We start from the raw sequence: 24,333 nt of genomic DNA on the forward strand, positions 1-24,333 counted from the left end.
GTGTGTGTGCTTTTTTTCTGCCAACTTTACAGGTTCCTGTAATCTTATACGTACTACCTCTGGTCAATTCACACTCCAGAAGTGAGAATGAATGAGTGTTGCTTACTAAACAATGCTGTTTTCAGTTGATTTTTCTTTCCCTGTTAAGCCACATACAATTTTTATTCACAGAAAGTGGCTCAACAGTCATGGCCTGGTAGAAAGTAGAAATTTGGCACCTTTAGTTGCTAAATAGTCACTTTTGTCAAATAGATTTACTTTGAGTGGGTTGGCATCAGATTAGCTTCTGTAAGCTGCAGCCCCTTTTCATGGTGTTGGAACAAGAAATGAACTTCTTCACTAGGCTGACTTTCTAAATAAAATTCCTAATTTAGATCTTTGTAAAGAGAAAACTTTTAAGCCACCAGCACTTGGGCTGACTAGATAGTCAGGTGTCTTGATGCCTGGCCCACTTGGCTTCCATCCATGCTGGCCACCTCCTTTTCGAGATCTCCCCTGACTCATTCAGGCCCGATAGGTGCCCTGGTCTCTGTTTTCTCTTTATGTGCCATATATATGTTTAACAAGAGCCCTTTTAAGTATCATCTTGGAATTTAAAAGGGCCTACCTACAGAGTCACCACTATATTACTCAGTCTGTAAGAGTGAGAGTCATTTTATCTTCAGTCGGACACAGTGCTAGGCATATGTATGGCTAGTACTCTCCAAATACGTGATGAGGAATGGATGGATGGGTGGATGGTTGACTGCATGGGTGGACCTCTACTCTATAAGCTAATCTTTAAGTAGCATGATGACTCCTGGTCGAAAACTTCTGGACCAAGACTATAATGTGATAGATAGCATACACTTGAAGCCCGATTATTTTTGTTTTAATCCCAGCTCTGTCAAAGCAGGCTTTGGTACCTAGGGCAAAGCACTTAACCTCACTGTACCTCGGTGTTTTTTTGAATTTTGTAAAATGAATAATACTATCTCAAGTGTGTTATGGCAATTTAACGTGGCAATACACATAAAGTGCTTGAGCGGTGCCTGGCCCGTAGTCATCTGCTCCATACTGTTTCTGTTCTTACTATTGAACCTATAAAGAGAAAGTAGAATGGCAGTGTGCTAGGACCACAGACTACTTGGAAAATGTGTTTTGGGGAAACAGAGATGATGAATGGAAACTTAATTGTGCCCGAGAGAGATCCCAGGGTCTTGTCTTGCACTGTGAAGGGATGTCTTTGTGACGCTCTCTTTGTTAGGAGTGTGTTGGGGGGTGGAAAGCGGAGGTCGTGGTGAGACCTCACTGATGCTGCTAATGGAGCCTCATTGTTTCTTCTGGTGGGACATTGCAGTGTCATAAAAGCTGATCTGCATTCATCTAATTGAGGCGGATACTTGTGAGAGGTAAACAGCAGTTAGGGCAACTGCAGAATATTTGTCAAAACCAGGAAGGGGGCGCTGTTCCAGGTTCACTGGGGCGAGATGAAGCGCTTTCAGGCAAATCAGAGGACCTCTCAAACACCGTGTACACTTTCAATGTATATGTGGCCCGGCTGGTTGGTTTAAGAACCTTCCTAGGTATTTGTGCCTTTGATGGGCACCTGTACCTTCGAAGTACTTTCAGAAGAAGGATTTCATATAAATGGATCATTTATCCAAGTACATTTCATTTCATTCATTAGCACATAAAATAAACCACAGTGGATGTTAGGACTCAGCTGCTGTCCCCAATCTCAGTGTTACTCACTGGGTCAGGGAAGAGGCCAAGGCCTCTACCCTGTTGGGGATTGGAAAACTGTGGAGACAAAAGAGGATGAAGGGACTTAAGAATGTAACTTCTTTCATCTGAATATTAGACCAATATTGCTTCCCCTGAATTAATTCTGTGTCTTTCATAGAGAATCCTAACCTGTAGAGTTCTGTTCACCCAGGACCGGGTCCCTTGACTGACAACTGAGGAGAATGAAACCTGTTCAGATCGGTTTCCTTGGTGGTTCACCTTGGTGTCGAAACCAGACTAGAACTCAGGTTTCCGGGATTGAATCCGGTGTTGTCTTCAGGGCTGTGGTTAAGTCATCAAAGACTGTCGTGTCTAAATAAATTAAATAGCCCTCTCCTTGACTGCCGAAGCTGTCTACAAAAATAGTATGAAATTAGGGAATTATTTACATCTGGCTTTATCCTCTTGCGAGAGCACTTGGATATGAGAGCTCGTGGCAGTCTGCCAGTGACAAATGGAGGCGGTGGGATCGCCTTCCCATCATCCGCTACCTTTTATGGTGCCGAGGGATTTCTTGCTCTCCTTTGCGACCCAGCTGCAAAGCAGCTGTTGCTGAGAAGGCTCCTGCTTTTCCGCTCAAGGCAGCTTTCCGAACCGCCCCCAGGGGATTTGGACCTCTGAGCACGAGTGTCAGCGCTGAGCTCTGTGAGCCAAGGCCTTCTCCGTGGGGGCCAGTCTGCGCAGCCACTTTCCAAGCTGTTGCTAAACACGTGGGGATGGAGCGGTCCAGCGAATTCGTGGAGCTGGGAAGGACAAACAAGAAGCGCCCACTGCACAAACAGCCCTGCCGCGTGGCTGGGGCCACTGCTCATGGCCAAGATGTGCGGCTTTCAAATGACGCTAATTCCTTAAACCCAAATCACAGCGAACAGTTTATCCAGCTACGAGAAAGTTTTCTGTCCTGGCCGGGTGGCGCAGTTGGTTGGAGTGTCATCCAGAACACCAAAAGTTTATGGATTTGATTCCTGGTCAGGGCACATACCTAGGTGGCGGGTTCGGTACCTGGCTTGGGGCCCGTATACAGGAGGCAACTGATCGATGCTTCTCTCTCACATTGATGCTTCTCTCTCTCTCTAAATATCAATAAAAACATATCCTTGGGTGAGGATTGGGGGGAAAAAAAGGCTAAGAATGTATTAAAAATAAATAAAAGAAAGTTTTCTATTGGAAACCATTTTCTATGAACTTTTAGTGCCACCTTATGGACCACAGAAGGCTGACTAAAATATGGTTTCTTTTCTTCCTTGTAGAGAGGAGGGGTTGATGACAATTACACTGTAGTGGTTACCTCCTGGGTATCACTTAGTCCTTAAGATGGAGTCACATTTATCCAGGAAACCTGTGCCCTCCCTCACTGAGGCAGCAGTACTTCCTGATGAGAGTATGCAGTTAAGAAATGTGTTTTGAGTGATTGCTTTTTCAAGGTATTTACATTTCCATGTATGACCACCTACTATGCATCTGGCCCTTATACTATGTGTTGATTAAACAACTCTCCTAAAGTGGTTTACAAATAAAAGAGAAGATAGCAAATGGTAATGAGTACAATATGGTCAGTGTCACAACAAAAGTAGGAGTCGAGTGTGTTCAGCGCACCCAGTGCTCCGTTTAAAGGATTCTGGGCTGGGTTTAATTTGGTCAGAGAAAAATTGGAAGTTAACTAAGACTTCTAAAAAAAAATGCTCTTTTGAGTTATTTTTCCTTCTAATTTTCAATTGAACTAAGAAAAAAAAGACATGAATTTTTTAGGCCCAGTTATGATTTATGTTTTGATTTTCTCTTTTTTTTTCCCCCCAAAACACTCAATGTGTCTCATCCCCTCTGCTTCCCCTCCCTTCACAGCCAGATGTGACAGAGTTGTCTGCAATAAGGTATTCCTTTCCTCATCCCCCCACCATGAAGCCCCCATTCCTTTTGGCTTGAAGGCCTATTCCATAGACACACACCTTACTGAAGTTACCAGTCATCTCTCTGTGTCACTAAATCCAGTGGTCATTTTTCAGCATTTGATGCAATTGATTATGCTGTTTTCTTGAAATACTATTTTATCTTTCCTTTGGCTCCTGGATTAAGCCTTATTGACAAACCACATCCTTGACATCTCAGACACCTCATAGGTACCTCAGTCTCTACAATTCTCAAAACTGGGTTCACAATGTTATTTCCTTAACCTCCTGTTTCTCTTTCTTTGTTTCTTTGTTTCTTTGTTTCTTTCTCTCTTCTTCCCTCCTTCCCTCCTTCCCTCCTTCCCTCCTTCCCTCCTTCCATCCATCCATCCATCCATCCATCCATCCATCCATCCATCCATTATTTACCAGTTTTCCTTCAGTTTCACAATCAGAAACCTAGAGGTCACCTTGTTTACCTCATCTCCCTCATCACACCCATCCCCCCACTCATGTCCATGTTGCCGTCCTCTCTATATTATCTGAATATCCCTCATGTCCGTCCACCAATCCTCATCTCCATTATCTCCCCCATCACTCTTTTATAAAAGCCTGGTCTGCCTACATCCCTTCTGTTTTCGTTCCAACCTTATCCACACTGCCCTCCAAGTGATATTTATAGAGCAGATAACCACGAATTCCCTCATGTAACCTGCAAGCCAGGCTTGCTCTCCTGTTCCCTGCGTTTTCACCCGGCCCACCTAGACGGCTCCTCTGTCTCACTCACCCTGCGCTCCAAGCTGTCTTCCTGTGTTCTTGCCTCTGGGGCTTTACCTGTGCTGGGCCTCCACTCGGAATACCTGTCTCCACTTCAGCCAGTCAGTCACACACATCTTTCAGACCTTTGGAGCAAGCAGCAGTCCCTTTGGAAACCTTGAGCACTGCAGCTAGGTCACACCAACTGTGCTCAGTGAAATCCACAACTCTTGTCTGTGTGGACTCATAACAGCTACAGTTTGGAAGCATCATGGCAGCAGGTGTGTGTGTGTATCTCTTCTTTACTGTTTTTATCCTGATGCCTAACGCTGTGGTAGGCACATCACAGGTACCCAATAAATATTTGTTGAATAAAGGAAACAAATGAATACATTCAATGAATTCCTGAAAGCTCATTGTTTTCATTTTAAATAGACTTTTTTTGTGTGATTCAGAGATATTATGTCTAAAAATCGCCAATTTTAATATTTAAAAATGATTTACATAAATTTAAAGTAAAATTCTAGGATTCTTTACCTAAAATTTCATTATAAATTTTTTTCAAATATAATTTCTACTTATTTCACCACAACTTCCTCAGACATTTTAATAAAATATCTGAAAACTGTTCTTGTCCGGCTGGTGTGGCTCGGTGGTTGAGTGTCAACCCATGCAACAAGAGGTCGCCAGTTCGATTCCCGGTCAGGGCACACACCCAGGTTGTGGGCCAAATTCCCAGTGGGGGGCATGCAGGAGGCGGCCAGTTGATGTTCTCTCTCATCCATGTTTCTCTCTCTCTCTGTTCTTCTCCTTTCCTCTCCCTCTAAAAAAAAAATCAATAAAGAAAAAAACATTAAAAAAATTTTCTTAATAACAGATGCTGAGTGGAGAAGAGTTATGGTGAGATGTTGATTTTAACTTGACTTTGTGCTCAGTATAGCAGTGCGGTGTAACAGCCTAAGTAAGTCATTTGGCCAAACGGGGCTTCAGATGTCCTTGTATTCTGTCAAATTAATTACCTCCCGCTGAACGTTCTTACAGTATGTGTGGATGACCTCTTTACGCTTCAAGAGAAAATATACAAGTGCACAGATGTAGAAAGGAAATGAAAACTTGTAATACAACAGGAAATCTAAATAGACTGAACACCTTCAGTTATGTAATATTTGAGAAATAAGCTATTTTGTGTTTATACCTTAAAAGCTAACTTTTGAACAATAATAGCAAAGCTGTGGTGAAAGCAGCATATTATTTATATTTCTAAAATTATCAAATATTTTAAATATTTATAAAAGACAAGTTAGTTATTTAAAATAGTTCTTTTAAATGGTCCTACATTTTTATATTTTATGATGCTTTTAAATATGTATTTTCTTTTTTAGTGAAAACATTAAAATGCAAGGTTTTTTAATAAAATTTTTTTTTTCTTTATTGATTTTAGAGAGAGAGGAAGGGAGAGAGAGAAACATCGATGAGAGAGAACATTGATGGCCACCTCCTGCATGCCCCCCACTGGGGATCGGGCCCGCAACCTGGGCATGTGCCCTGACTGGGAATCAAGCCAGCAACCTCTTGGTGCATGGGTCAACGCCCAACCACTGAGCCACACCAGCCAGGCAGGATTTTTTTATTTTTATTTTTTTCATTTTTTGCTTCTCCTGTTGGCATTCTTGCATGTCTTCCCCTTTCGTCTTCTTTCTGTGCCAGGTACCAGAGAGCTGGCGTTCTTGTTCTCTGACAGTGCCTGGTCTGTGGCCTCCTACCTAGCCAGTCGTTCTGAATTACTTCTCCAGTCTCTCTTGCCCTAGCATCTCCATCAAACAGAACTTGATTACTCCACTACACGTGCACCTTCCTACCAACAGTTTTCTCCACACCGTCTTCCCTGTGTGCTTAAGCGATACCTGCATTTTCCTAGGTGCTGCAGGCTCCCGAGTCATCTTTGACTCTTGTTTTTCGACACCCCTCCCCCTACCCAATCCACCAGCCGCCTGTGTTCAGGAGATTCCAAACCTCACCACTCCCACAGCTTCACGTTACTCTTAGCCACGGAGTATTAGTAACCTCCTAAGTGGTCTTTCTGTTTCCTCTTCTGTGTCCCCTACAGTCTGTTTCCCCACCCAAAATCGAGACTATTTTCGGTACCTTTATTTAAAACCCTCTGTGGTGTTCCTTCCTAATCCAAAGGAATTTTAGTGCTTGCTTCAGCAGCACATACACTAAAATTAAAATGACACACAGAGGATTAGCATGGCGTTCCGAATTTCGTGCTGTTCCTGGAGACAGTTCGACCCCTTTGCTTGTTAACATCAAGGAAATTATGTGAGTCAGAGCAACATGTGGCATCCAATATTGGAACTGTGGTTTGCACTACCCCAAAAGAAAATCAATTCCAAATTTCCCACAGTGCGTGCTAGGTCCTCCACGATCTGGAGCCTCCTGTCTCTCACACTCATTTCTATGATTCTTTGTGGGGTGTACTCCCCTGCCTCCGTATTGGTGGTCTCGTTAAGCCCTAACACTCATGCGTGCCTGATCCTTTCCTCTGTTTTCCTAGCATCCCTTTATTTTTATTAGTATTGGAGAAAGATTAGGTGGTGTAACTAAAACAATCTAGCTCCCTCCCCTTACTTCGGTCACTTCTCCAGGGTCATGAAAAGCCTTTCTTGACCACTTTATCAGACATCACCCCATCCCGCCCCCAGGAGAGTGTTACTCTCTTCCCTTAGCCTGTGTCATTTTCACCAGAGCACGAAGACCCACTGCTAGTGCACCTGCTCCTGGTAAATGATCCATTGCACCGCCACTGAGATTCTGACACCCCTCCCCACTGAAATTCTGACACCTGCTCCGGGTGCTGCCCCGAACGACCTGAGCACTCCCTGTCCCCACCAGCTGCCCTCGGCATCACCTGATCCAGTCAGTGAGCGTAGGCCTTAGGACAGTACTGTGTCCCAGGTGCCTTTCAGGCAGCTTTGGCTTTGGATGTTGAGGAAAAGAGGTCACAGAAGGCCTACTATTTATAGAAAACATTTCGGGAAGGAAGAACACAATTTATCATCAGTAGACTAATCAGCCACATTCATTTTTGTGTCCAGTATCCTTATTCTATTCTATTGTAATACATTCCAGAAGAAATATTATTCTCTCCCTAAAATAGGAATGCTGAGGTCAAAATTTAGGTATATGATAATTTAATGAGGGAAATACTTTGGTAGTGTAGAGATAAAATATTTTACCATGGAAGTTACCACTGCCCCTGTCCCTTCACCTTGTCTCTAATTCAGGTTAGTTCTGGTAGGTTATAGTTAGTGTCCTGGAGGGACCTGGGGATTAAATGACTTGATGTAAATCATCTTGGTTTGTAAGAATTAATTGAACTGTTAGATTTTTTTAAATGATATTCTTTTCTTTTGAGGAGGAAAGACTTTTATATATATCCTGAATACACTTCACACATAAACTCTGTGATGTTAAAACAAACCAACAAAAAACTATCCAATAATGTTCCTTCTATTTGTACGTGGTGGTCCTCACAAATGAATTTTTCAAGACTCTTTAATTGCTTTTTTCTTTTGCACTCATTAAACTATAATGCATGTTTAAACAACACAGTTACCAAATTATACTTCCAGCGTTTGGACCTGTTTTATTGGCGGCTTCCCTTTCTTATTTGTTACTCGTGTCGATTTACACTTGAATGTGAAATGAAAATGTGCATTTCATTGGTTGAGAAAAAAATGACTGGTGTTCACACTTGTCACACATGCCCAAAGAGCAAGCGCTAAACCTGTGTCAGTGGCTGCGAGATCCCCATCTGCAGAAGGAGACTCTTCCTGCCCCGCGCACAACAGCCTCTCAATAGGACCATCGGAGGGGAAGTTCTCTGCTGCTTCTAATTCTTATCCCTACCCATGCTGAGGACGCAGGTGGTCCTCCAGCTAGGTTATAATTATTTAATTGGGAATTAGGCTATTTCAGAGGGACTCTTTTTATAGTTTGATAGACCTCAGTTTATGTGACATTTTACAAATGTAAAATGGAGAAATTACTATTTTGTTCACAACTCTGTACTTGACTGAAAATGTGTGAACATGTGAACTAAATAACTAAGGACTAACTGTATGCTGTTAAGCTATATAAAGCAAATAGGGGTAGCCTGTGTGTTTGTTGACTGGTTTTGTTTACAGAAAACTTGGATAGCTCTGGAAAGAAAGGTTGAGCCCAGTGTGCTCTGGATTACTCTAGTTTATAAGATAAGATTAATACGCTAATTACATTTATACTTATGTTTTCATAGTGCAGTACAATACTGCAAAGTCTTGGTGTTCTAGTTGTTATTTAGTAAAATAGTTCTGAGCTGTGGCATCAAGGCACACTTGGTGATATAATTGGTTGATATAATCAGTAATTTCAGCCACATAATCGGTAAAAAATAAGTACAGAATTCAATGTACGCTTTACTTTTTCAAAATAAAACAATTCAAACTGAAATCATAGTAGTTTAATTCTCTCTATCACTTCTTGTTAATTTTCACCTGAGGACGTGCTTATTGATTTTAGGGAGAGGGGAAGGCAGGGGGGAAGAGAGAGAGAGAGAGAGAAACATTAGTCGGTGGTTTCCATATGTGCCCCCGTCAGGGATCAAACTGGAAACCTAGGTAGGTGCCCTGCCTGGGAATCAGACCCAAACCTTCAGTGTAGGGGACCCTGCTCCAACCTAGCCACATCGACCTGGGGTATCATTCTCTCTTATATTCAATATTTCTGAGTGCTTTCTTAAATGAGAGTTCCAGGAATATTTGGGAGGAGCATGTCTGTCTGTGTGTGTGTATGTGTGTATCAAACATAGGGAGATGATGCCCGGCTCATGTGGTTCAATGGTTAAGCATTGGCCCATGTACCAAGAGGTCACTGGTTGGATTCCCAGTCCCGGCACATGCCTGGTTGCAGGCTTGATCCCCAGCAGGGGGCGTGCAGGAGGTGACCAATCAGTGGTTCTCTCATAGATACTCCTGTCTCTTTCTCCTTTTTCCTTCCTCTGTCACTAATAATCAATAAAAATATATTTAAAAAAATAAAATAAAACACAAGGTGGGGCAAAAGTAGGTTTACAATTGTTCATATGGAAAATAATACAATAATTAATGGATAATAATACAGGAATAAACTCTGTGTTTCTCATACTCACAACTGTAAACCTACTTTTGCCCCACTGTGTGTGTGTGTGTACATATCTTTATAAATTGACCTGATAAGATGTAGATATTTATCCAGGAAGATTTGAGCTAGGTTGTGAAGGTGAAGATTAGACTGATTATTAAAATATTTTTGAACATCAGCACCCCCAAAACAGTTCTGCTTAAAGAACACCAATCTGGTGTTCCAGGAGGGAGGGAATCTGGAATCTGTTGCACTCTAGACGTGAGCTGGAAAGGCTTTTACTGGACTTCTATTTGAGGGAGGAGAAAGTATTGGGAAGGAGAGTTGTTTTGTAGCAAAATTAGAAATGAAATTCTAAAGAGGATTATTCAATTTTGTTAATTAGGAACCATTTTGTGACATTGAACTTGGGAGACAAATTCTTTTGAAGAAAAATCAAAGAATGCCAAAACTATGCCAGATCTGAAGCTTGTTTATTTATTTCCATTTGATCTGGGAGTTCTTAGCAGTCCTTCAAAATTATGTTCATTTTTTCCAAATGAGGGAAAAGAGACACAGTTATTATAAGAACTACTCATAGTCACAGTTAATTAACTAGAGACAGCAAGAATCCAACACTGGCTTCTCTGTCTCTAGCCTAGTTCTCTCAAAGAGAATTGGAGAAATTGTTTGCCCAGTGTGCTCTGGGTCTGCTCCTCTTGCTATTGGTCGATATGTTCACTCTGTGCCCCTTGAAACTAGGACTTGAGGGCAAGCATTCGATTCATGGTTATAGCCCTGATATTTGAGCTGTGCAAGGCAAATAGTAGGCATTCAATAAATAACTGTTAACCTACAAAAAGAAAGGCACAAACAAATAAGTCACAGAACTGGCAGTGGAACCAAGGCCTCTTAACTCACATTTCCCTTATTTGTCACAGTTGACCACAGTCCCTTTTTCTTGGTTTTCTGAACCAACACATGTCCCAAAATCCAAACCAATATACAAAATGAGTAATAGTGCTTGACGTGAAGGGCTTGTATGACTAGTGGCTTATCCTGTAATACTTGTAGAAAATGCTGACAGAATCTAAAAGATATCAGGAAAAACCAGCTGAGATATAACTTTTCCCTCTTTTCTTCTTAACTGCCATCCCTCTAAAGCAATGATAGTTGAAAGCATAAATTTGATTAAACATAGTGTTACCTCTCAGCTGCCATAATCCCTTCCTAAGATCTAGTAATGTGTATGTCTGCATGGCTTATGCATTTGACTCTTGGTTGAATTATGGTTGATTCTTGATTTCACGTACTCTTGTGAGGATTTTATTTTCCTCCTTATTACTTGGTATTTGACTAAATAAACAGTAGTCAGAGCAGAAAGATAGGATTTTGCATGATGGTTTAATACTTGCCCCCAGAAACAGTGTTCTGTCCTTCAATGTGTTTACTTTGCATCTGGGAGCTGGTGGGACTCATTGCCTTTAATGACCTAGCCCATGGAGCAACCAGAGACCACTTGTCCTCTGTGTCCTGGTGCATGTTTTTAATGCTGTATATGATTATTTTGCCAGTTGACTACAGACAAGGATTTTTCTACCCCATTTACTGTGACATTGATAAATGAACCAGTTTTTTCTCTTCTATCCTGAAAAACTTGAGTGGAAGAAAGTTCACAGACCCTTTTTATCTTTGCATATAGCATTTATACAGACTCTCAACCAATGATAGTTTTCATTTTGCATCTTTTTAAAATAACATCTGCAAGTTCTTTGTACATAATGTTCTAGTGATAGTTTAAAGCTGACTGTGTGCTTTTGAGGTGGTATGTATAACAAAATATATACTTTTTCATTAAGATTTCTGCATTCTGTTGTATAGTATATGTGTATATATGTATATATAAAATAATAATTATTATAAACTTACAATATACCTAGGTATTATGATAACTACTATATGTGTATCACCTCAGAAATTTAAAATTCTTATGAACTATTTCATTATCCTCTTTTAAAATAATATATTTTATTTTTAGAGCAGTTTTAGGTTTACAAAAAGAATTGAACCAAAAGTACAGGGTTCCCTTATGCTCCTCACCATCCTATTATTAGTGTTGTACTTGCATTAGTATTGAGACAATCATTGAACCAATACTGATACAAAGTTACTAATTAAAGTCCACAGTTGACATTAGCATTTACTCTTTGATATATTCTGTGGGTTTTATAAATGTGTAATGACATGTATTCACTATTATTAAATTATACACAGTAGTGTCGCTGCCCTAAAGATCTCCGATGTCCCACCTGTCTTCTTTTTTATAATAGAGAAAATTCTAGCAAAGTGAAATAATTTCCTAAGACTCACATAGCTACACAAATGTGGGTGCTGTTCTGCCTCCCTAGACTCTAGCTCTTAATTCGTATGTTAGACTGTCTGATTCATTACAGTTATTGTATCATTTAGGAAGCCTAATTGGGTAAGATTCTTGAGATTTTTTTACTAACTTCATGAAAGTATGAGATGTATACAGAGCATTTTGCCTGTGCTTTCCTTTTCTTCCTTTGAAGTTACAATGCTGGGGGAAAGACTGCAGGGAATTAAAATTTTGATTATTAGATATTTGATGAGATGAGTGAGTTAAAGAGGAATTATTTACTGAAGTAGCATTATTAAAATGAAAGAAGAAATTAAGTCAGTTGTCTGATCATTTGGTTAACACTAGCTATCGGTGTCAGAGGCTATAGGCTAGGTCTTGCCTGCTAGGAAATGAATGAAGAAAGAATATGCAAGAGTAAATTTTTTAAATGGGTGATCAACAAAAAAGAGGGGGATATATGGAGAAATGAATCAAAGTTGCTTGGAATGTAGACTATTAGATTAATTATACACCTCTAGCTTTGGAAGATGTATCTCCATAACAGTGATTCAGAGAAAGAAGAGATATCATTTGAAATTCATGTGGAAGATAGTGTATAAATTAAAAGGCACGAGTAGATACGACTGTGTGTTGGGTTTTGTTGTTGTTGTTGTTGTTTATTTTGGACCACAGCGACTGGACATCACCCAGTGCCTGCTGCCACTTGCAGTCAGTAATGTTTATTTAAAGCTATAGCCAGGAAGAGCGATGATCTAGTTTTAGATTAAATCCTGGATGAGCAGTATGTTAGTCGAAATTACAGCAGCAAGTCCGGGACACACTGGGTTGTTTGATATTCAACAAATTTGACGATTTTCTTCGTATATAAAGTTAGTGACTAGGACACAATCATTTCAAAAGCTAAAACAGTCATGATTGTTTACAAGGAAGAAGGAATGAAAAGGAAGATGTTGAAGGGAGGATATAAAATGGACAACCATAATGATGTTTCTCGCCATTCCTTCGTACTATCTTATCCTTTAGTTTCTGTGAAACCACTGTTTACCTTTTTCCTTGCTTCCCTGCACTCTTCTTTTTGGTCTTTGATAAACTCACTCTCGCCTGTTCTTCTAATCTTGGTGTTTTCCAGGATTCCAACTTCAGTCTTCTCTCTCTCTCTATTCTCCTTGATCATCTTTGTTTAGATAAAAACAGCACTTTTTTTTTTTTTTTTTTTTGATGATGGTTATCAAGTAGACATCAGTCCACTTCATTTGGACCCAGGAGGAGAAGAATCCCTCATGATCCGCTGCTGAATCATCCATTTTCTCTGTTTTTCAAGGGTCGTAAGAGTGAGGCTGAAAAGTTCTTCTTGAAGGCTATTGAGCTGGATCCCACCAAAGGAAACTGTTACATGCATTATGGTGAGTGGTTGATAGTTTTTTCCATGTCCCCCACATTTCCTGTTAATGTTAATGAGAGATTTAGGTTTTGCTGGCAAAGAACGTTTTGAGAGGACATTGACTTTGTTGGTGCAGATTTGCCCCATTCCATAGTCTTGCCTTCTTGTTCAAATGGTCATATTAAAGAGGGCTATGGATTAGGATTTCCTTCAGTAATTTTCATCGAAATTCAATGGGGAAGGTATTTTTCACAGTTGTTTCATTCAAAATCAGCGTGGAGTTTAAATGAGGTCTTATCAGGCAAACATCTTGCCCCTTGCCTGATGATTAATATATACAATCCAAACATTACTCTCTCTTTTCCTTGTAAAAGATAATGCGTAGCTTATGGAATGTATCATTTTGAAGTTTTAGAGGTTTACATTTTGGCCTCAAAATCTTACTTTCTGAAAGACAGGGATGTCTCCCAGCCTCTGTATGCTTGAGATTGAGGCCAGGGGTAAACTGGAGAGGGTGTAAAGGATGGGTCTCTCCCTTGGTTTGGCCTTGGCCTTCATCATTCCAGAGTGATCTTATATAACCACTCTGTCACACTGCACTCCCGTTAGTAGGGAGTCATGTGTTAAGTGAGAAGTAATATAGTTTGTTTGGTGTTGTGAAAGAAGTGCTTATTTCTACCAGATCTGCAGATGGAATAGCTTTCAGGGAGCCAAAACACATTTACTTTTGCTGATCCCTTGGGGAAGAGAAACGTTTTTGTTGACCACTCTTGGCTTTGGTGTGTTAGTTATTATCAAGTCGTAAACTTAAAGGTGGATGGAAATTAAATCTTGAGGAAATAAAGCTAATGGGCTTATACAATATTTAATGCCTTTTTTTTGCATTTTCCAGTGAGTTAAAATCAATGACAGGCTCTGAGTGTAGAAAATGAAGATGATAACACGGAGGATACTCTTAACCAACCACAGGTCCTCTTGTTTATTTACATTGTGAGGCTATGTTTATAACCTAAGTTTGCGATGCTTTATCTTTCCAGCGTAACACAGCATGCGTGCGATTTCACACGGCCTACTGCCGAACCACTTTGGTTTCACAAAGCAGTTTTATTGCCATGTTAAGATAGCAGCCAACTAATTTAAGGTTGCAACAGAATTTATTATTACAGGTTTTCTTCTATGAAGTATTTTAATTTAGGATTTTCTCATGCATACTATTTTGGGCAGCCCTGCTGGGCATTAAAGCAGTCCCACGATTGTTTTGTCTGAGTGCTGCAGGCCCTCCTTCACTGCATCTATGAAATAGGATTTATTCTTTCTTATCTTGCTGACTGCATTTCCTTTGCCTCAAACAAATTCTACTTACTGCGCCTTCTAAGTTTGTTTCTCATAATTTTATTACATGCTTTGGGTTTCTTTGCAACAAATTCCTTTAAACTTTATTGTTGCTTCATTTGAATTGAAAATGGAAAAAAAAATCATTGTTGTATTAAAGAATTAATCCTCTTGGTCTTCTTTTAGTCTGGCTGGTCTGTCTTTACCCACTTCTATCTTTTTGTTTATTATTAATAATAATAATTATAATATTATTATTAATTTTATTACATCGAACTCCTGATTTTTTTTTCAGGGGTGGGAGATTTTTGGATATAGTTTTAACAGAAAGTGCAACAAATTCATTATTGTATATGTTATTTGGAAAACAGTGGTAACACATGTTCTGTAAGTGCATGTGCTAAAAACGGATTCTTCTTAGTACCCCTGGATTATTTAAAAATTTTGGCATACATACATTATTAGAAGTATATTTATTGAGGGAGGGATGACTACACAATTTAGTATAATTGTATAATACTTTCAATATTTGTTCCTCCCATTCTGAGGTAGGAAATGGAAAGGACTCAAGATGAGGCATCAAAAGGAAAAGTTATGGCAAAATAATCTACAAATAGACAGGAAGCCCATACCTGAGTGACTGAAATGTCTGTCTCACTATGCTTACATAATTAAAAATGCACATTTAATTCAGGGTATTTGTCTCTCAAAAGACTAAAATTTAGAACTGGGAAGTCCTTTTAAAATGATCTAACGTAATCTGTTTTGTATACAAATAGAAGCCTAGAAAAATGAAGCTGACACGCCCCCGTTAGTTGTAACTCAGTTTTGGATTTCTTGATAACCATTATCGCTAGTTTCCCATTTCATCTCACCACATTGGTAGATAGACAAATGAGTGGGTAAGTAGGTAAATATTTTTGATTAGTAGGACTTCTCTGCAGCTTTAGAATATCAAATTCATGTAAGTCATGGTTTAGCTTGAAATTCTTAGGGGAGGATTTTTATTAATTTTAACATGGATAAGACATATCTAAAAGGTGCAAGGCACTGTTCTGTTTTCAGAAAGTGAGTAGGCTTATGTAGGAAATAAACAGCATGTTGTCATCTTTGGAAGGTGATGAGGTGAGAAGTCTGGTACTTGCTGAAGCCAATTAGTCAGGTGAAGCATCTTCGAAGAAATAATATTCAAAATCTTTAAGCTTAAATCAGCTATTTAAAGAGCCAGGTAAAAAAAAAAAAATGTCAGAAGAAACAGTGAGTTCAAGGTCACAGGCAAGACCAAGCTGACTTTCACAGCAGAGAAAGAAGGCCGAGGCGCGTAGGAGTCTATGGAACCAGGTGGGAAAGTGGGAGGACAGACACTGCGGAGGAACTAGAGGTGGAGCCCAGGGGCTTTGTAGACCACGCTAAGGGGTTGGCATGTTGTTAATCTAAGAGCAGTGGAAGGGACCACGTAGAGAAGACAGGACTAGAGAAAGGTCAGAGTAGAGCAAAGGGAGCTTGGTTGATGTGTTTTAGGCAAAAAACGATGGTGGCTTGGACTAGGGAATGATTGTGGCAATGTAAACATTTATATTGAAATCACACATTTACCTTCTTTAGAAAGTTCTAAGATAAATAGAAACAGGGAAGCCCTGTTTTCCATCGTGCACCATCGATATCAAGTGCATTGCTGTACTTGGAAATGTGCAGTGTCAATTGACCTCAGGAGTACTCTCTACTTTAGAATTGGATATATGTTCCAGAATTGACTGAGAGTTTATTTTGTTAGAATTTGTATTACTTCTTGCCCAAGAAGGTACATACTGTGATTCACATATCAATTCTTCTTTCCAATTTACTGTTGATAGATATTCTTAGAATATTTATACCCATGGATTGAATGAATAATAACACATCTTCAGCTTAAGAATAAATGTTTAAATGACATATGCATGTTGTTCTGAGTCTTTTAAAAATGCCTTTTCACATGCCAATGAAAATGCACAGTGGGTGAGTTATGTTCTATTGGAAATTCACTGTCCTGGGTGATTGTATGTGATTTTTATTTGCTTATCGATGATATAAGTGACTTGGAAAATAGCATACGGTTGAGACTGGACAGAGAATGAGAGGAATTATATTGGCTGTGGTGGCTATTAGGAGGCAGTATCTAAAAGCACTGTCAGTTACTTGTATTTCAAATCCAGTTGTTTTATGTCTGGGGGAAAGGATTGCATTGCAGATTGCCTTTTATTCTTGAGGTTGCTTGCAAGAAAGAAACCTAGGAAAGTCTATAAAATCGGTTCAATAAATTTGTTAAATATCTGGCACTGTGGTCCCTGTAGTCTCCGGGATTAAGAATCCTCATTTGTAAAGTGAAAGGGTTGATGTGGGCTTCCAGAATGTTCTCCAGTGCTCAGATTTTATGTTGTTTCTAAAATATACTCAATTTCTCATTAATCTTTCATCAAAAACTTAAGAAATGGGTAGAAAATAGGTTTCAAACAAGGGTATTGGTGAATAGTATCATGTTGACTTGATGTGCTTGACAGTGTATTCCAGTGTCCATATGAAACAAACCATGTGAAGTCTCTGTGGAATTGAGTTCATAAATGTCAAAGGTGAGGATTTGGTTCTTTGCTGTCTCCTGTGGGCCTGTAATTCTAGGGGTTTTCCACGGATTTTCCCTGTGGTTCCAACAGGAAGCTTCTGTCAAAAGAGTGAAAGTCAAGACATGGAAAGATGTTACACATGTTTTCTGTATGTGCGTAGCAGTAAATTTGATGTTGATTGAAACAACTTAAACCAGTAGACATTTGTTATCAGGTACCTACTATGTATAAATCCATAAAAATGGGAATTCATGAAATATTAAGGGCAAAAGCATCAAAAGCTGAAACGGGACAGATTGTGATTATGCCTGAGAGGTGCTCTTTTATGTAGACTCTGTCTGTTTTTTGTTTTGTTTTTTTTTTCTTTTCTCATCTTCCTCTTATCCATGTGTTGTTGAGTAAAGATTTTAGCCTAATTTTCTTCATATTAATACTCTCTCTGGGTGATGCTCATTTCCAAGGGTTCAGCGATATAGTGATGAATCCTGAACCTCTTTCTCCAGCTCAGTATCAAGCACTATGCTCCGTGTAGGGACATGGCAAGGAACAAGACAGGTTCCAGTGGAGATTGCAGACTGGCGAGGGAGGCACACATTATGAACATAATGATTTGCTAACAATTGCAGTTAGTTTTTAAAAGGAGACCCAGTATAGTTATGGTGCCTTGACCCGGGTGGCTGGGGCACAGGAGAGCTCTGCCTGATGAACATGTAAGCTATATTGCAGCGATGAGTAGGAGCTCGCCAGACAATCGCATAGGAATGAGGGGAGCAATGGAGAACATTAAGGAACAGAAAATGCTTGAGGCAAAGGCATAGCCTGTGTCTGGGGAATAGTTCAAGGACAGAACTCGGACAGTAACTAGGAGCTATGAGAAGTGCATTCTGGCTTCATAGAAGGGGTAACATCCAAATTATGAGAGCTGTCAGGTTATGGATGAGTGCTTACTGAAGATTTTCCAGTTTTGGTTTATAAGGACACTAGAGGGAATTCAAGCACTTGCAAAGGGAGGAGGCCTGAGGATATTCTATCATTCTTTCTCTTGGGCCCGCAGAGAAGTAGAGAAATTTTGAAAGCTATAATTATCTGGATTATTATTATTTGGCTCTGCTGTCAATTTTAGAATCCCGAGAATGCCTTGCTACATTTATCATACACTTTACCATCTTACCCAGTTTTTCTTGATCTTCTAACTCCTGTGAGGTAGGAATGAATCCCAACTACATTTGTCTGAGATATTGGAAGCTCGGAATTTTTATTCTTCAAATCCTCACCAAAGGATATTTTCCCATTGATTATCAGATAAAGTGGGAGGAGAGAGAGAGGGAGAAACATTGATATGAGACAGACTCATCGACTAATTGCCTCCCGCACAACCCTGACCAAGGCTGGGGATTGAACCGCAACCGAGGTGCGTGCCCTTGACTGGAATCGAACCTGCAACTCTTTCTTCTGCAGGCCAACTCTGTAACCACTGAGCCAAACTGGCCAGGGTTGGAAGCTCAGAATTTTCAAGTGACTTTCTGAATCAGAAAATTTCAATATATGTAGTTGGAGAAAAACTTGAAAAGTCCAGCTCTTTAAACTTTTAAGTCCAAAATCTCCTGTTAATATTGTACTAGTCTGTTTTTCTCCAGGATGGTTTATAGACTATTAAATTTTATTTTTAAAATCAGTACTGGAGAAAAGTGTTAAAAATGTGTTTGATTTTTCATCAGTGAACACAAAAAGAAGCTTGACATGTGGGTTGAATTAGTGAGAGGCCTGTGGTTATTTTTATTATTCATAATTAAAACTAGTTAGAAAACAATGATGAACTGAGATTGGTTGTATTGTAGCATTTCATTTTTAATCACTTCTGAAAGTGCCAGAGCAATTATTTAAATTAAGTAATGAACTAAATAATGTTATTTCCTTGATTAAAAATTAAAATACATTTTTGGTACATGTTTGCAAAATTACATTGAGATTGCAATGATATTTACTACTTAAGACCAAAACATATCAGTGTTTAGTGTCCCAAGAACAGCCCGGTCAGTTCCCAGATATATGATTAGAATTGAGTAGTATTTTTTTATTTTTATTTTTCCACTTTTTGTTCAGGTAGAGTGGGAGGGGGAGAGAGGAAGAGAGAGAGAAACATCGATGTGAAAGGGACACATCGAGTGGCTACCACCCGCACGACCAACCAGGGCCGAGGACAAACTGCAACCGAGGTACGTGCCCTTAGCGGGAACCGAACCCGGGTCTCTCGGGACCGCAGGCCGACGCTCTAACCGCTGAGCCAAACCGGCCAGGGCTTGAGTAGTATTTTTAAATGTCATTCCATACTATTTTATTTCTTACCTATGATTTTTTTATTTTAAAATTCCCTGTTACTACAATACGTCTAATAATTTAATATTACTTGATGTTTATAGCTGTGTGTGTTTTACGTGAGATACTTTCCAAAGGCTTTTGAAATTAAAACTTTCCCATGAGTAAAATGGGAAGAAACAAGGAAAGGTTTCTCTAAGCTTACAAGCAAAAAATAAAGGATTAATGTATTTTAAAAAGGAATATAGTTAAAGGACAAATAGTAAAGTGATAAGGAGTAATTTCCATGAAAGCAAAAGCCCAGTGTACTTAAGATATGAGAAACTCTAAAACTACAAGGAAAATAAATAGAATTCAAAGACCAAGGGATGTGGACATAATAATTCCCCAAAGAGAAACTATAACGGGCTTTAAAAGATAGGTAAACATACAATTTTATGTGAAATCAAAGAAATTTAAATTAAAATAATGAATTCCCTTAAGCTGCTCTAGTTTAGTCTCAGTATTTATTTTTTGGATGATATATCTTAAGAAAATAGAAGCTTTTTTTTTTTTTTTTTTTTTGGTACATGCCCCTAGCAGGAACCAAACCTGGGACTCTCTGGTCCTCAGGCCAACACTCCAACCACCGAGCCAAACTGGCCAGGGTAAAAATAGAAGCTTTTTTAATGTTTAAGATTATCAACAAAGGTAGAAATTGGAACGCAGTATTTCTATTTATTGGAGGCAAAAATAGGAAAGCATCTAAATGCCTGAAAATGGGAAATGATTAAATAAAGGTTATTCCCATTTGATGAACTATTATACATCCTAAGTTAAGTTTATAAAGAACCTATAATGAGAACACTGCCTATGTTATTGTAAATGAAGAATGGTTAAATTCTACAACATAAATGAGTCATTAAAAAAAGCAAAGCAAAACAAATAAACAGTGTTAAGAATAGATGTTTTAGCTTTCTGGACTTTTGTAGCCAATTTTTTTTATTTTACATTTTATTTAATGAATGCATAACTTAAGAAATGTGTGCTTTAATAAAATGCAAAAGAATGAGTATTTTAATTTATTGTTAGTGTGTAGGAAAGATAGGGAAATTATTACAGTAACTAGATAATTATCTAAAATTTATTGAACGGAATTCAACATGGAAAATTTAAGACATAAACATTAAATGAGAAAAGAATAAAAAAGTAGAGAAAAGCATCTTACCTGAATTCTCTATTATATACCATATTTCCATGATGAATTCATCAAATATAGTAATAGTATAAACATTTACTGAGTACTTTGGTGGACTGAGAAATTCACATGTAGCATCTCATTTACTCCCACAAAAGCCAAGTAGGGAAGTCACCTGTATCCATTTTACAGATGAGGAAAGTGAAGTCTGCAAGCTGTAAGTGAGTAAGGGTTTCAGTGCCAGCTTGAGCCAAGGCACCCCTGACGGCTACACTGTGTTGTCATTGTCTCTTGTGTCAACATGTGAGATGAACTGATTTTATTTGTATCCTTGTACGCTGTGCTGTGAGGTAATATAATATGTATCAAATACGCTGTAAGTTGGGAATTATTCACTCGGTATTATCATTCAGGGCATTCAGAGGCAGGAGACTATTCCTGTTTATCTTATAAAATATGGACAATTCATTTAAGTCCAAAGTTCATCAGATGATGAGGCAACCTTTAGCCATCTGCTATCTTTTTCCTCTTTATTCTGAAGACATAAAGGACCTGAAAGTGAGACAGAGAAACCTTTAGAATTCATGTATTCATGATAACCATTCCATTCTTGGTTCTACTTAAGTTTTCATCTGAGAAAGGAGAATTTGTAAGAATTGTGTATACATGTAATATTTATCATTTTGCATCCACTACATATTGACCTTTTAAAAGTTCCTTTCAATAACCTTTGTCAAGAACTTATATAAAATACTAATTAAAAATATAAATGTACCTTAGCCCTGGCCGGTTTGGCTCAGCGGTTAGAGCGTCGGCCTGCGGTCCTGAGAGACCCGGGTTCGGTTCCCGCTAAGGGCGCGTACCTCGGTTGCAGTTTGTCCCCGGCCCTGGTCGGTTGTGCGGGTGGCAGCCACTCGATGTGTCCCTTTCACATCGATGTTTCTCTCTCTCTCTCTGTTCCTCTCTCTCCCTCCCACTCTACCTGAACAAAAAGTGGAAAAATGTCCTCGGGTGAGGATAAAAAAAAAATATATATGTATATATATATATATATATATATATATATATATATATATAAATGTACCTTATATAAAATTTAAATTTTCACAGTAAAACTAAAACCCTTACTTATAGTATGTCAGTGTGTAATACCTAAATAATGTGTACTTTGAGGCTTATTAGCATCTCCCATAAACTACATTTAAAAGTCAGCTGACTCGTCCAGACAACAGTGTGTGGAAGGTGGGAGGTGGGGAGACAAAAGCGGGGAGGAGGGTGTCCATGGGGCACAAAGGAGGGACATCTGTACTTAAAAAATAAATAATTAATTAAAAAGATAATAATCAAAACTGACTCGTGGTGATAGCAGTCAGGTGGTCTGCATCATAGTTGTACAAATGGCTCCTTGTTAGCTGCGTGACTTTAAGCAAGTGACTTAAACTCTCAGAGCTCACATTTTCTCATATGTAAGATGCTGATAACGCCATGGTTTGGAGATTCTGAGATGACGTCAGTTTTGTCCCACTGTCTCAGTTCCTTCAGCCTACTATAGCAAAACACCACAAACAAGGTGTCTTATAAACAACAGAAATTTCTTTCTCACAGTTCTGGAGGCTGGAGGTCTGAGGTCAAGGTCCCAGCAAGATCAGGTGACAGTCCTCTTCTGGGTCCAGACTTCTCCTTGGAGGCCTGCATGGTGGGAGGAGTGAAGGATCTCTCTGTGGCCTCTTTTATGGGGACACTGATCCCATTTGTGAGGGCAGAGCTCTCCCAAGGTCCCACTTCCTAAAACTATCACCTTGGGAGTTAGGATTCCAACATATACAGAGGACACAAGCATTCAGACTATAGCACCCACCAACTTTTATTGTACCTCTTCAAAAAGTGAATATGATTATTATTGTATATATAAGGGTTATAAGATGCTTCACTATATGAGAATGATTAAATGCATTCAATTAATATGGAATGACCTTGACTCCAGAGTTCCTAGAATTTACATAAAAAAATACTTGGTGTGCACTGGGCACATCTGTGCTCTTTAACACGGGTGCTACTATTGAATCTCAGTGCACAGCTGCTACGTTTCTGACCCAGTGCTGGGTGCTTCTGTGTGTATTTTGTCACTTCAGTCATCTAACCCTGTGCGGAAAGAGTATTATCACTATTTTACAGATGCAAGATTTAAAGAATCAAGAGTGTGACATATTGAAGACCCTAGCCCTAGCGAGTTGTCAGGGCAAGGGCCCATGATATGTTTGCAGTTCGCCTTGAGCCTGCAAAAATCGGCTGTTACTCAATAGGAGCCTGGTGGGTCCCCAGTGGTGACAGACCCAGAATGCTCAGATTTTGGAGGACTGCTGGTGGAGAAACCATGGAGCTGTCCTTGAAGGCTGTGCTTGAAGGCCCCAGGGAGGAAGGGCAGTCTCCAGGGCAGGGAGAGAGCCAGAGAGGGTCAGATGGAGGGAAGGAGCTCACAGCAGGGAAGTACAGAGCGAAAAGCCGGAGGCAAGTCTCCAGACCTCACCCTGCGTGGTGTACCTACACTAACAGGTTGTCCCTGTTTCAATAATGAGGAACCTGGGTCTCAAAACCAGAGAATCTTGGAAATAACCAGAGTGGCCTAGCTCCAGGGGCTCCAGCACTGACCACTCTGCCTCCCACAGAGAAGGTGGCCAATCAAGGATGAGGACTTTGTTACATTTCCTCTCTTCTGGTCTCATTGCTGCTACCATATTTTGCATGGGATAGAATCCACTTTGTTTTCAGTTATTTATAACTTGATCAAGCTTTGCTAAGAAAAGGTGGAGTTGAGTACTCCGTCCTTTCAGGCTGCTCTAATACAATGCCACCAACAGGGTGACTTATGAACAACAGAAGTTTATTCCTCACAGTTCTGGAGACTGGAAGTCCAAGGTCATAGCGCTGGCAGGCTCAGTGTTTGGTGAGACCTGATTCTTCATTGACAGCTGCCGTCTGTCTCTTCTCAGGTGGTTGAATGGGCGGGAAGCTTTCTGGGGTCTCTTCTGGAAGGTCAGTAATGCTATTCATGAAGGCTTCACCTTCATGACCTAAGCACCTCTCAAAGACCCCACCACCAGATACCATAGACTTGGGGCTTAAGATTTCAACCCATGTAGAGGAGAAGGAAGAGGCACAAACATTCATAGCAACAATTCACAAATACTCTCTTGAATCTGTCTTTGTATAGGACTCAAGTTGCCACAAAAGCAAGATGGTAAGAGCTGAATTAAGTTTTGGATTAGGGGTAGAGAGTGCAATGGATTTGGACAGTGGCCACGTATTATTTAAACTGGTAATAGAAACTATTAACATCCTTGGGATTAATCATATAGAAAAAATTTTGAGCAAGATATATAAACGAGGGACAGAAATTAGGGAAGAGGAGACAGAATAAAAACCTAGGAATAAAAATACAGGGGACTCTTTACCCATCAACAGACAGACAGAAGATGAGAGAGAACAAGAATAATTACTGGCAAGAAGAATGAGGATTATAAATAACAAATAAATAGGAATAGAGAGAGATGAGTTGGGGAGGAAAGAGTGAGGGACTAGGAAAGGGAAGAGAGAGA

General features: G+C 39.5%; 1 protein-coding gene across 2 annotated transcripts in view; it reads left to right on the top strand.

Moving 5' to 3' along the window:
• Positions 1-24,333, top strand: part of TMTC2 (transmembrane O-mannosyltransferase targeting cadherins 2) — a 413,338-nt gene that overhangs the window by 320,021 nt on the left and 68,984 nt on the right. For both annotated transcript variants that reach the window (XM_036251426.1, XM_036251427.1), the window contains one exon: positions 13,256-13,337. In XM_036251426.1, coding sequence (XP_036107319.1) covers positions 13,256-13,337 — 82 coding nt within the window. The remainder of the gene's footprint in view (positions 1-13,255; positions 13,338-24,333) is intronic.

This window comes from Molossus molossus, unplaced genomic scaffold (genome assembly GCF_014108415.1).
Source record: "Molossus molossus isolate mMolMol1 unplaced genomic scaffold, mMolMol1.p scaffold_m16_p_10, whole genome shotgun sequence".
NCBI lineage: Eukaryota > Metazoa > Chordata > Mammalia > Chiroptera > Molossidae > Molossus > Molossus molossus.